Consider the following 14679-nt stretch of genomic DNA (forward strand, 5'->3'; position numbering starts at 1 on the left):
TTCTGAAGTTAATTGGCTGAAGGTGAGATTTCGACCTCGTGAACCCTCACTGGCACGTACACCTGATTCCACACGCTGGAGAAATCTTCACCGCCGTGATAGAAAGCAAGCCTGAAAGCCATCCGTCTGCGGTTGGGTTCAATGCTTCGCCGGTAGCACGGGTGTGTTAATGAGACGCTTTCTGCTTCCTGGCCGAGAGACAGCGAGGTCTCGGAGTCCTGATCGAGGACGACTGACCAGAGTTCAGTTCACAGGCTCCAGAGGTTTCTCTCGGCTCTGTGCTAATCACGGACAGGCTTCCGTCCTAACAGGACAGAGGTTTAGAATCTCTCGCTCGCTAGAGGACAAACAGCACGTACTGTACACTCGCTACTGACACCCTTCCCATGTAGTCACAAGACTCTGAGCGCCACACTGAATCTCTTAGTTTAAAAAGACATGGAATAATTATACTTATGGAGCAAATGCAGTGTAAACGCTCAACAAGGAAAAATCTTTTACACATGTTTAAAGGAGTCTCCAGTGTCAGTGCTTTGGAACAGTCAAAAGGGAAACAAACCACGTTCGATGCACAGCGTTTTATTAAAACTGCTGTTTTTTATTTATGTATTACATTTTTCAATTCCACAGCAACAGAAGGATTGTTCATGTGCAGTTCACCAAAAATCTACAAAACAGAACTAAAGTCCATTAACAAATACATCTTTTGGCCACGTTCACACAAACGTTTTCATTAGAAAAGGCTTGTTTTTTCTCCGTTTTGGTCTTCCGTCCACACAGAGATGCCGTTTTCACGTCGCAGTGTGTACTGTGAAAACCGAGGGTTTCGAAGACGATGACGCATTTTTTGTCATTACTGCGAGGTTTCAAAGAGCCAGAAAAGTAAATAAACAGCAAGTGAAAATGACACTGGGACGTTTTCAGAGGTTTTTGGGTGGATGAGCAAATTTTGGGAAACGAAGAAAGAAAGAAAGAAAGAAAGAAAGAAAGAAAGAAAGAAAGAAAGAAAGAAAGAAAGAAAGAAAGAAAGAAAGAAAGAAAGAAAGAAAGAAAGAAAGAAAGAAAGAAAGAAAGAAAGAAAGAAAGAAAAGGTGTGGACGTGGAGCATTTTTAAACAAAAACAGTTTTTCGAATTTGTTCAAATAGTTTTGAAAACCGAATAGGGCAATAGTATAGAAACGAAGATTTTTTGTCCCCATACGAAACCAGACCTGGAAATCTGTCAAATTTAATTCCATACATTTTCATACTTTTCCAAAATGTGTAGGAACCCTGGGTGAAGTAACTGCTGCTTACAGCTAGAATTTACATTTACAACATTTGGCAGACGTCCGAATCCCAGGCGATTTATGATTAAGGGTGCAAAAGTGGCGGTGGTGGGATTTGAACTCACAACCTTCTGATCTAAAGTCCTACATCTTATCCACTTAGCTACTCCTTCCCTATAAGTGAAACCAGGAACTACCCCTAAAACAAGTGAAACCAAGAACTAACTCCACAATGGAACTATGATGATTAAAAAAAAAAAAAAAAAAAAAAAAGGGGTTTTTGTTTAAAGAAAATATCCAATTTCTTTTACATATTTTACATTTACGGCATTTCTCAAGCACCCTTTTCCAAGGGCACTTACAGTTTTCTCATTTATACAACTAAGCAGGTGAGGGTTAAGGGCCTTGCTGAAGGGCCCAGCAGTGGCAGCTTGGTAGTGCTGAGATTTAAATGCACGGTCTTCCCCATGACCATCCAATCCAACACCTTATCTACTGAGATATCACCTACCTCTAGCCTACGGCAATGAAGAACCTCCGTTAAAAAATTTGAAATCAAGGAACAGAGTGAAAGAGCTTTCTTTGAGGTTAAACCTTGGATATACTACTACTACTCTTACTACTAATTCAGATGCACATGGGCTTAATCTCATCCACCCACATTCTTTAAAAATCCGAGCTTAACTTTGAACCTAGACAACAATGAAACGGGCTCAATTCACAGGACGGGCTTGTGAAAGCACTGAACAATGGTGAATTCACCAGCAGAAGGAAACAAGAGGGTCAGTGTGTATAGGATTTAACTCAAGCTAAACTCTGACGACTCACAAATACAAGATAATCTGCTTTTGAACTCAAGATAATGCAGAATCGAACGTAAAGTAGCTGTGGGAACGGAACTTGGAGTGTGCGACCGGGCTAAACACTAATTGTTTGACAGTCAGATAATAGGAATGTTGATGGTAATACCAAACGCCACTCAAGGCCTGTGGTTCCCAGCAAACCTCGGCACTATTCCCATCAGCTGGAAGCGGCAACGCCTTGTGCCTGTAGGGGGACGACTTGGGCCTGTAGGGGGCCTGTAGAAGGACGACTTGTGCCTGTAGGGGGACGACTTGAGCTTTTCATTCACTTAAAAGAGCATGACTGCAAGGTTAAATATTAACTTGATGCAATGCCGTGACCTTCCAGTGGTGGTGTGAGCATTCTTTTCACTCAGTCAAGGCTGGATGGCCAGGTGAAAGAGGCATAGCAAGGTGAGGCAGACAAGAGTGTGAGGAATGTCAAACCCGGCAGTTAAGTGCTCTTTAACGGAGCTTCATTTCCCCCTGGAGCTCACCTCTTCCGCATGACCTTAGACTTAAAATCTTAACCTTATCTTCAAGGAGGGGGGACAAGGTAAGGTTAATACACGTCCCAATGGTGGGGAAGAATGCCAGGGTTAAGCCTGTGGGGCCTAGACTACTCGGCACGGAGGCGCCACATGGATGTCGCATATGACGGTAGGTGGGGGACAGGAATGGGATGGGGCGCGGCATGTGTTTGTTGTAGGGGAGGGGAAGTGTTGCTGAGGGACGTGGGAGGTATGGAGGTTCAAAGGGTCATGGGCATTCCTGAAATGATTCTCTATGAGCTGGACATGCTACTGGGATTTAGAAGGTGAAGTCACAAAACGTACCAAGAATGGGAAATGACAGAAATTCCGAAAAAGCCCAGTAGTTAGAGATCCGCGACACAGCACTGAAAACGGATCAGTCTGGAGAACCAGAAATGTGAATCTCATGGAAAATAAATAGTGGAGTTTGGAGTAGAAAGAGAGAGGAGGGCAGGGGGTTGGTGGGAAACAAGATAGGAATAGAAATGAATGACTTCCTAACAGGTGGGCAAAGGATGCCGTTTACCTCCTGACCCCAGTCAGGATTGGGTTTCTTAGCCATCTCCGGAGCCCAAATCCCCCCCACATACACCCTCTTACCATCCTAGCCTGAGCCCTCCACATTCACCCTCTCACCAGATTAGCCCAAGCCCACCACAATAACCCCCACATAGCCTGAGCCACCGTATTCACCCTCTAACCCCCACCTAGCCCGAGCCCCACCACATACACCCTCTCACCCTCAAGCCTGTGCCTCCTACATACACCCTCTTACCCCTATGCCCGAGCCCCCCATATTTACTCTCTCACCACCTAGCCAAAACCCTGCCACATAAACTTTGTTTAATTACCCTTTTCCTTGTAAATCCTCCATACTTTCCTCACTAGAGGGCAAAAACAAAAACACTCTTTTAGTCGGAAATGAGTCCTACATACTGACCGCATTCCTCAAAACCTTTCATGGCTTCGTCTCTCCGTAAAAGACAAAAATGTAAATTATGATGTGTTCGGGAAAACATCATCAGTTTGTGAGCATTTCGAGTGCTGCGTGGGAAGAGATCAAGAAAAACGTTCATTCATGCTAAACTAAAATTAGATCCCACAAGTGAGAGGATTAAAGAGTGGTGGTTTGTGTGGGGAGGGGGGGGGGAAGCACTAAATCACAAAGTGGTACGTTCCGTCTCAGCGGCAAGGTCATAGGGCTGACCCTGTGTTATTCACAGAGGCTGGCATTCTGAAGTGACACATTACCTGTGCCAGAGGGCACGTACACACAAATACACACACAGACGCATGAGCCGCTTCAAGCTTTAATTATCTTTACTATGTTTGTTACGACCAACTTTATTTTGTGTTAATGCTAGACATAAACAGTTCAGTGCAAAAGTTTGTACCCCCGCCCCTGCCCAATAGCATTTGGATGGCAGAAAAAATTATATTAGATTTTTTTTTTGTTAAATTGTAAAAAAAAAACAACAAATAATTGTGTTCCAAAAAGTAAAAAGCGAAATATCAGTCTTCCAAGTCTGGAAAAACAGCATGGTCACAACCTTCTCTAAATTCTTAACTGAAGATACACTATATGGACATATGATTCACGTGTTTCTTTTTGAACATCCCATTCCATATTTGGCCCCCGATTTCCCCCATTTTTCTGAGATGTTCCACTAGATTTTGTACAGATTTGTGCTCTTTTAGTCACAAGGGTGTTCAGGTGCTGATGGAGGTGAGGTGAGGAGGCCTGGGGTGCAGTTTTAATAGAGCTCTATAACGGGTGATTTTCTACCCCAACCCTTGTAAAGATCTTCATGGAGCTGGCTTTGTGTACAGGGGCCTCTGATAACACTTTTACTTCTTCAAACAAATCCAAGACATACGTTTTTAACATAAACCTGCGAATCAAAAAGGGATACAAAGTCATGACAAAAAGACGAACCAACACCTTCAGACCAATCAGAATTGAGCTCGGAACTCAAAAGTGCATTAATATAAAAAGCTTCAAAAGCGATTATGAAGACTTTCTAGAAGTTCTGAAGGCTCTACTGTATGTCTTTTCCCCCCACAATCAACCATTTCAACCTGCTAAGATGTTAAATGTTCTCTCTTTTGTCACCTTGATCTTTTATAACCGTCACAAATCCACTCTTGCTCCTTTTGTTCTCCACCACACAATCGCATCTTTTCTTCGCTCAACTCAATTATCTCTTCTTCTGAATATTCAGGATGTCACTCGGTAGGTCGGCCCGCCGACGCCTAACCATAGCCTTGGCATCAATGAGCGTCGTCTCGCATTGTCTCAGGTGCGGCTTTGCATCGTTCCTGGGCTATTTATAGTCCTTTTTATTGTTTCTTTTGAATAAAAGTCATGTTGAAGATGAAACGAAACGTTGCTCGGCCATGTCTTTATCGTCTTTATCACTGCAGCGGTACGGCTGACTAGAATTCTCTCTTTTATTTTGCACAAGGAGAAAGCAGAAGAGTGTGGAGGCAGGAAAGCCGGAGGTCGAACCGAGAGCTCATTATTCGCCTCGGAGTTGGCCCTGTTACCTGCAGAATGACCACGATTCTATTTTTAGACTCAATGGACTGTCAGTGTATTTTCAGCCATTGTGTGTATAGAGAAGACTCTCTCTTGCTCTCTCATAAAAATAAATAAATAAATAAATAAATAAATAAATAAATAAACAAACAAACAAACAAAAAAACACTTTTCTACTGAGATTCTATAACCTTTAAAAAGAACCAAAGCAAGCCATGACACATTAGTTACACAAACACACCAAGGTTCAGAACTCGCATTGAGTCTCTGGTCTATTTTTGTCGAGTAGAGCACGAGTATATAGCTGACTGCTTTGTGTTATTGTGAAAAAAACTAAACACATGCTGAGCGAAAATGTTTCTCCGCCTTATGCTGTATTAAAAATGATCAATGGCGCGTGACTGCGCGTGACACAGCGTGACACCGCGTGACACCGTGTTCATGCTCGCTGCTTCACCTTCACGTAGCTCTGGATTTTACATGTTGCGTTTTATTTCTCAATCCTGCAGTTAATGATGATATTGACATTAGCTAGCTAGTTCTTTGGTCACGTTGAGCGACTAAAATCCCATAATTACATGGTCTGGGGCTTCTAATGAACCAGCGTGTTCATTTAAGATGGTTTTGGTGTTACAGAATGGTGGCATGGAGTTGCAGCAGGTCTCCTCATGGGTAAAAATAAATAAATAAAATTGCATTTTGTGGCACTGCTGTCTGAAAGCAGACTCGCCTTCAGTGCTGACACCAGAGGCTGAAATGTTCCCACAGTGTGTGTAGGAGGTGTGTAACCATCCATACTCGGTGCTCAGCATTCGGAGAACTAGAATTACATGGGTTTTTTTGGTGGTGGTGGGGGGGGGGGGGGGGAGAACGACATTTAAATGCTCGATTAACTCTGTGGAGGAGCTCAGAGACGGGAACGCTCCGTGAAGGTTCTGGATTAATTAGGGGTCTAATGGTGCTTCGTGACATGACACAAAGATGTGAGTGCGGCGTATTAATTATGGACGTTACAGTTGTGCAGACTGGGACATTCAGTTACGTCCAGTTAAAAGATGCAGAGAACATGTGGGTCGTAGACTGGTTAGGGGGGGATATAGACTGGTTAGGGGTGGATATAGACTGGTTAGGGATTAATATAGGCTGTTTAGGGATGAATATAGACTGGATATGGATGAATAATGGCTATTTTATTCACTCTGCATTTACAGGAAACCGCACAAAAGAAAAAGAGAGAGAGAGAGAGAGAGAGAGAGAGAGAGAGAGAGAGAGAGAGAGAGAGAGAGAAACTGCAGCACAGGTCATGAGATCACTGGTCCAGTTTCCACCCACGGCCAGAACACAAAAGCACTCAGCACCATCCAGGCTGCAATAACACGGCGGAAGCAGAGCTGTGAACTAGCGTTACATAACCAACACATTCTCCACACTAAAACACCTACGGCTTCCTAGAAATCACACAGGAACACACACATGCTGTACAACGCACAGCATAAACAAAAACAACCCGCCGAGCCATTATTAGTGTTTCTCTGACTGCTGAACTGCTCCGTGCTTCAGAGTTTCCACCCCAAATGTCTGGTATAGTGCTGTGCAAAGCAAAAGTTTTGGCTCCCTCCGTTTATCGTCAGTATAGTGACTTAATAGATTCCGTAAAACTGTAGTCAGACTCGCAGACTTTAACAAATCTGGATAACAGCGTTTGTGGGTTATAATTGATGCTTTCAGTCGAAATACGGTATTGTTTTCATAGCAACGACATAGACAAGGACTTTGCAGTTATTGTTGTTTCTGTGAGGAGACGACGGGAACGTTTCCGTCCTGTTTGGAAGGAAACTCCGGTATTAACTGAAACCTTACATTTTCTTCTTTTTTAGGATAGAAACCTCTTTAGGCTTTGGGTGTGAGGAGACTAGATTTTGGATCGCTCATACATGACAGTAGAAATCTATATGGACATCGACATACCATTAGCACTAAATTGCAGGCACACACTTTTATTGGACACATGCGGTAGCAGGAAATCTTACCTTCGCTTGAACTGGGGGACCCAAATCAGTTACAGCAGAACAACACACAAAGCCAGATCCAAGAAGATCTGCTTTACATGGTTTGGAGTGGAAAATCTCCTGCTATAGAGCTCCAACTCTATCGCACATAATGAATGTGAACGCTGACTGGACTCCAGGCCTCCTAACCTACATCAATTCCTGACTTTACTAAACATTTTTATATCTTGCAAGAGCACAAAACCTCCACAAAATCTAATGGAACATCTTCCCAAAAGAGTGGAGCTTATTATAATAGCACATTGAGACCACACTAGCACTTGGTGTCCACAAACTTTTGGCATTAATTGCACACTAAACGTGCTCTAAAGATGGATGGGAAATTTGTGAATAATTAGGCTCAACCATAAAACAACACCCCTGGACCACAGAGGCTTAAGGAGCCCTTACTTGATAGGACTGGAGCTTAAACCCATGACCTTTTAATCACTACAACAACTACCATGTGGAGGACTGGCTGTTTCTGATAAGATCGGATGACCAGTTATAGTCCGAATCAATTGGAAACCATTTTGTGCAGCTGGGGATGGTTCCACCCTCAACAGCCTGAAGATCAACAAAGATTCTCAGCGACTCAAAAACTTTGAGGATGGATTTGCACTGGAATTAACATCAACAGTCTGGGCTCAGAACCACAGTTTGCATGAACAGTTCTGTATTTCAGCACCTATCATTGAACAGCACCTCAACACTGATGGAACTGTAATGAATGGATATTCGGTGATGAGGATGAGGGTCACTTTTGAGTCTGGTTCCTCTCATGGCTCTCTCATGAGAGCTAAACTTATAAGGAACAAACAGACTTGTGTTTCATCCTTAACACTCTGCAATTTGCACGTGTTTCAGAAGTGTCGTAAACCCTGTAACGAAATCCAAGACACTGTTTTTATAAGTCTCGATTCTGAACCTGTGCACCACCGCATGGAAACGTTCTGTATTCGGTTTCTCTGGCGCTTCCTTCGTGAATCGATAACTTCCTGTTCGTGTCTGGGGCTCATGTCTCTCCTCACCCTGTAAGGTTATCTCTCTCTGCGCCCCCCCCCCCGGAGTTCATCTCTATCTTTAGTAGCTTCCGTCCGTCCATCATGTCCTGTCTCGTCACTGGAGCTCAGAGCTGGCACCTATGCCTCGCGGCCACCCGATCCCTCGCCGCTTTACGCCACAGGAAGAGCCTGATCGCTCGCTTCCTCTACTGTCTCTCGCTCACGCAACCACGGGCGACGTGATACCCCTCGATCTCAAACACGCACTTCTCAGGAGGATCGGCTTTAACCCGGTGTTAAGGAAATAGACACCGTGTCTCATTTTTGACGCAATCTCGTATACCAGAACAGAGATTCGAGGTGGTATCGTAGGTGTTCTGCACAAAACCCTGACCTCCTCAACGACCTCAGTGCCTTCGAGATAAACTGGAGTTGAAGCGTCTTCAGATCCTCCAGCATCAACTCACCAGTTTCCGTGTAGCTGAGCGAACCCTAATCCCCACAGCCACACCCCCAAAACCTGCTGGAACACGTTCCTGGAAGAATGGGAGTTTAGAATCGCAGCATTGTGAAACGCGGTGTTCTTTTATGGGTGTGATGGTCAGGGGTGCACAAACTTTTGGCAACATCATGCATGAATACAAGAAAAAGCCTGTTTTATCTATATGGACCACACTGAAGATGTTCTCCATCTTGCTCTGGGAGTTTATTCAATCAGATCACATGGTAGATCTCCATTTTTGTCAATGAGAAAGTAAGCGCATGTGTGTGTGTGTGTGTGTGTGTGTGTGTGTGTGTGTGTGTTTGTGTGTGTGTGTGTGTGTGTGTCACTCATTCATAAGCACTGTGACCTATTAATACTGCAAATGCACCAAGAGGGGACACAGGAAGGAGGCCAAAGAGTGTCACACACACACACGAAAATGAGAAAGAGGAAGGAAAAAAAACAGAAATAGACAGAGACTGAATAAGACTCAGAGAGAAAAGGGAATAAGAGAAAAAGACTCAGAGAGAAAGAGAATGAGAGAGAGAGAGAGAGAGAGAGAGAGAGAGAGCGCTAAAGAAAGAGAGACTGAAGAGAGAAACATTTATCATTTATCCCCCCCCCCACCACCACCTCCATTTTTCTATTTTCTCATCCTACTCAGAAATCTTGAATTGTCAAATTCTATTCGTCTGTCCATCTGTCTCTTCATCTATCGGTCAGTCCATCTATGCTGATGTTCATCCGGCTTTGCATCTATCTGTCTAGCTACAATAAAAAGGGCTCCGAGTGCACTGCTGTAGGAATAAGGATCAGGACCCCGAATGACCACCGGATGGCAGCACTGAGCACAGCAGGGGCAACACAGGACGCGTTATAAAGCCTGCATCGCCCCCTGGTGGTGATGCGGAGGAGCGCGCTGCTGAGAAGGAGTGTGAGGGAGTCAGCAGGAGAGATGTAAACTCACCACGGAGGAGAAAAGATCCTCTCCTACATCCACCACATGAGGAGAAACCGAGTGGACGTCAGTGACCGCGGGGTTAATCTGAGGAACACGCAGGAGGAACAAACAGTGAGATCTCCCGTTTTGTCCACAATCAGATTCTAAATTAAAAAATAATAAACGTGTTCATATGAGCTCATTAAATCCAGCTCTGTCTGTGACCTGCCTGTTTTCTTCTTTTATTTAATACAAATAAAAGTTATTTTACAGCTCAGATTCAATGTTACAGATGCTGAGACTGCAGTAGTGTGGGACTGAAGATCAGAAAGAAAATTATAGTAATAAAAACAATAATAATAATCAGGGTCAAATCAGAGACAAGAAATAGAAAAAAGGCAGAGGCACACAGGAAGAGAGAGAAAGAAAAAAATTCAGAGATAAAGTAAGAAAAAGAGAGAAAGACAAATGGAGAGAGACAGACAGACAGACAGACAGACAGACGCAGGGTTTCACCTCTACGCTGGTGCTGTGGGGGAGGTGGAGATGTGGAGAGCGGGGATGGATGTCAGTCAGGTGAGGAGGAGGATCTGAAGTTACTCGCTTCCTGTGTCTGCTCAACATCTCCCTGTAGTCCAGAGCATCGAAGTTGGTCTTCCACATAAGGACCTAAAAATTATCAGGATCAGACACACCGTCATACTACGATACCATCACCACCCACCATCCTTCCATCATCACTCCATCACTACCACATCATCACTCCATCACTCCTCCACCATCCTTCCATCACTACCCCTCTATCACTACCACATCATCACTCCTCCACCACCCTTCCATCATCACACCATCACTACCACATCATCACTCCATCACTCCTCCACCATCCTTCCATCATCACTACCCCATCATCACTTCACCACCATCCTTCCATCATCATACCATCACTCCTCCACCATCATCACTCCTCCACCATCCTTCCATCATCACTACCACATCACTCCATCACTTCTCCACCATCCTGCCATCATTATACCATCACTACCCCTCCATCACTCCCACATCATCACTCTCCACCACTCCTCCACCATCCCTCCCATCATCATACCATCACTACCTCTGCATCACCACCACTCCATAATTACAGCTTTATCATGACTTAAATATCACTCCATCATCATCCCTTCCTCCATCACACAATCATCATCACGCCATACCTGAGCATCACTTCCACCAGATGCGAAGTGATCTCCTTCCCGCGAGAACGCCACGGCCAGTACCGGACCCTGAAACAGAGAGAGAGAGAGAATAGAGAGAGAATAGAGAGATAAAGAGATAGATAGGAAGTAAGGAAGAAGAAAAAGTAAGTGCATAGACAAAAAAGAGACACATCCATCTCCATCTGTGTGTTGTTTCCTACCTTGTGGCCGTGGAGCGTGTAGATAAGTCGTCCCTCCAGCAGGTCCACGATCTTCACGGTGCCGTCACTGGAGCCGCTGATTAAGTAATTCCCAGACGGGTGGAAGGAGAAGCTGTTGATTGCTGCACTGTGGACTGAGACACAAGCAAATTAAATACATGAACACCACAAGTTTAAGGTCACCTAGAGGCCACGAGTAGATCATTACAGTGAAGAAGCAGCAACTGTTCTGGATTTTCCTCAGAAGGATCAGAGAGATTTCTTTGCATCACAGCAGAGCATTTTTCCAGAAATGTCCATCATGCACTTGTTTTAGGTCTCGAACAATCAGAAGGCAAGTTGGGAAACAAAGTGGTGGAACACTAGATGATTCGGGACATGGGAACTGTTTCAGAGCTCAAAGTCTGTTGATGTTCTACCTTCAAAAGCTACAGTGAACATCATACCTTGGTAGTGCTGAAGAAGTTTGTTGGTCCGGATGTCCCAGATCTTCAGAGTGTTGTCTGCTCCGGAGGACGCGATACACGTGCCGCTGCTGTTGAAATCCACAAACGTTGCTGGTCTACAAGATAAAAACAGACCATAAAAACATGCTGGGGCTCAATGAATGAATGAAGGAAAGAAAAAAGATAAGAAAAGAAAGAAAAAAAAAAAAAAGGCGGAGGGGCGGAAACTCACCCGCCATAGTCGGTGAAAGTGTTGATGCACAGACGAGTGGACGTGTCCCAGAGACGCACCGTCCTGTCGTCTCCGCATGATGCCACCAACCGGCCGTCTGGAGAAAACCTGTCCAACACACACACACACACACACACACAGTCTACATTTGCTCTTATAATAAGCTCCACTCTTCTGAGAAGATGTTCCACTAGATGTGGTGGAGATTTGGTGCTCATTCAGCTACAAGGCTTTTAGTAATGTCAGGTATTGATGGAGGTGAGAAGGTCAGGAGGTCTGGAGTGCAGTCAGTGTTCACATTTATAATGTTCGATAGGGTTGGAGCTCTACAGCAGGAGATCTTCCACTCCAGATTTGGGGAAGAAGCACATATTGCTGGAAAAGTCGGGTGTCCCAATACTTTTGGTATGACCCTTTCCCTTTATCTTTTTCTACCCCATTCCTTTTTTCCCCCCTATCCCTTCATTTTTCATCCCTTCCTTTTTCCATCCATTCCATTTCAATTCTATCCCTTCTTTTTCTAGAATAGAAAAGCCTTTTCATCAGATATATTACAGCACATTGAAATCCTTTTTTTTCCCCGCATATCACAGTTTGTTCAGAATTTGGGGTCAGTCATGATACAGCACCACTGGAGCACACAGGGTTAAGGGCCTTGCTCAGGGGCCCAAGAGGGGCAGCTTTTCCAATCCCCTCCTTCTCTATTCATTCATTTTCTATCCCTTCCCTTCGGTAAGGAGAGAACCACTCAGTGCTGTGCTGTTAGAGAAAAACAATCAATCTGCCAACAGTGAAGAAAAAAATATATAATATTTAAATAAAATAAGAGGGAGGAGGCGGGGCTTAGCAGGATGTCGTCTGGAAATTAGAGCGGTCACAACACCTGTACCTGCGGTGCTGTAGGTGAACCCGGGGACACAGCGTACCTGGCACAGCGCACCCAGTTGGTGTGTTGGTTGAGAGAGAAGACGAATTTTTGCCGATGGACACTCCACACTTTCACGGACTTGTCGTCTGAAGCCGTGAGCAGTCTCTGCCCGTCTGCGGAGAAGCAGACGCTGCGTACGGTGGCCGTGTGAGCCTTAAACAGCGTGGACTCTCCTTTTCTGAAACGGGACACAGATCAGGTCTGGGGTATGCCTGGATTAGTGAGCGAGAGCAGACAGGAATCCGGTGCGTCACTTACATATTGGGCGTCCATAATCGCACAGTCCTGTCCCTTGATCCAGACGCCACCAGTTCCCCAGACGGTGAGAAGTGCACACTGGTTACGACGTCCTGATGTCCGACGAACCGGAACGCTCTGGATTTGGGGCTGAGATTCCATATCATGAGGGTCTTGTCGGCCGAGCCAGTAGCTGGATAACAGAAAAAAAGCTTATTGCACAGTTTAACTCACAAAAAGATATTTAATAGTAGTATGTTTGTGGTCAGGAAAGACGATAGATTGAAGACAACACACAGGAGATATAATCATACTCTCTACATACCCAGCTGCTTGTTGGTGGGACTGAAATCTGAACATGTCACTGCATCTTTGTGGCCTTTAAAATTCCTCGCCAGGGTCGGATCCTCCTGAAAGACAAGATATCCGTGAGCTGGACTAAAGAAAACATCCAGAGCAGGCCGGGTCGCATTTTTATACCCGAGCCTCCTTTCTACTAACGAGTAACGAAATCATACTTCCTATTCATTTGCACATAAACCCTAATGATATCTATGGAAAATAACAACTTAAAATAGAAGCGGTGTAAGAATTAGAAATAAGTGAGTAGAATTATTCCATTCAGGGAATCAATAGGAGTCGACTCTTATTTGGACACATTCAAACCAACTCGTGTTTGAAAAGAAAAGGCTTTCTCAACATATATAGACTGTGCTGACGTTTCCATGGTAACAGAAAACCACAAGAGTACCATCAACGCCTAAATAAAATGACTCGTGAAAGTGAGTCGACTCCCAACGTTCGCTCAAAGAGTCGACTCAGTCCCAAACGACACATCGCTGTTTTAGTTTGTGCAGCAGAGCATTTAGTTGTATTGCCTGTTGTTATACATTAACGTACTCAAGCCATGTTTTTGTAAAAGATCCCATGTTCCAGCAGCAATCCGAGTTTACACCAATGTTATTGGATAACCGTTAGCAATAATATATATATTCAAAATAAACAGATAGAAACGGATATTGTGCTTACTTACCATAACAGACGCCATTTGTCCAATCTATCTATCTAAAAACGAATAAATTAAAACTTCTATCATGTGTCTGAAACGTTTAAAAACAAAAAGAAAGCCATTTGTTTTATTTGAAAACTTCACTTCCGCCACATCCGTCAAACAAGCCGCCGTTTTGATCCCAAAACAGCCACAAGTAATCATACACAGAAAAATCGATTCGGATTTTTTTTTTGTAAATAAAAAAAATTAATAACAGCAATTTACTTTTTATTCATTTTATCGTTTACTAATACAAATAAATCACCTTAATGTTGTATAAATAATAATATCGATTACTCACGCGGTCAAGAGAGCTCATGCTCAGGTTTCCGTTCTGTCCAGTCTCATCAGGCATGCTCAATCAAACTAGATTTATGGTAAGCCCAGAAGCGATCTAAATTACTTTACTGCAGTGGTGTTTATTTATTCGTCTTTATTCCGATATAGCTCGTGTTTAAAAATGCCTAATAGTTCATTCAAAGTTCAGATAAATACACCGCAAACGAGCAAGAGCACTTCATATGAGGGATAATGCAGGGTTGCCAAATAAGGATCACAAATTCCCCAAAACCAAAAAAGTACCCAAATCGAATCTTGAACAGCATGATACATTTTTTTAAATCAAAAATAAAAAGTATATTTTATTTAATAGTTCAAGTACGGCTTGTAAAAATGTATTATAATATAAATCGACATCTTAATAAATA

At 43.7% G+C, this 14679-nt stretch overlaps 1 protein-coding gene across 2 annotated transcripts in view; it reads right to left on the minus strand.

The window, feature by feature from the left end:
- Positions 1-14524, minus strand: part of poc1b (POC1 centriolar protein B) — a 36329-nt gene extending 21805 nt beyond the window's left edge. Inside the window, exons 1-10 of one of the 2 annotated variants that reach the window (XM_083561217.1) lie at positions 14274-14524; positions 13247-13331; positions 12943-13114; positions 12683-12862; positions 11757-11864; positions 11525-11640; positions 11079-11212; positions 10876-10944; positions 10175-10327; positions 9686-9763 (exon numbers count right to left, since the gene is read on the minus strand). In XM_083561217.1, the coding sequence (XP_083417343.1) occupies positions 9686-9763; positions 10175-10327; positions 10876-10944; positions 11079-11212; positions 11525-11640; positions 11757-11864; positions 12683-12862; positions 12943-13114; positions 13247-13331; positions 14274-14327 (1149 nt within the window). In that variant the 5' untranslated portion in view covers positions 14328-14524. Of the gene's footprint in view, positions 1-9685; positions 9764-10174; positions 10328-10875; positions 10945-11078; positions 11213-11524; positions 11641-11756; positions 11865-12682; positions 12863-12942; positions 13115-13246; positions 13332-13954; positions 14124-14273 lie in introns of those variants that run through there. The other variant, XM_083561218.1, reaches the window with a different exon arrangement.
- Between the last annotated feature and the right edge of the window lie 155 nt (positions 14525-14679).

The sequence above is a fragment of the Silurus aristotelis genome (genome assembly GCF_946808225.1).
Source record: "Silurus aristotelis genome assembly, chromosome: 14".
Taxonomy (NCBI): Eukaryota; Metazoa; Chordata; class Actinopteri; order Siluriformes; family Siluridae; genus Silurus; species Silurus aristotelis.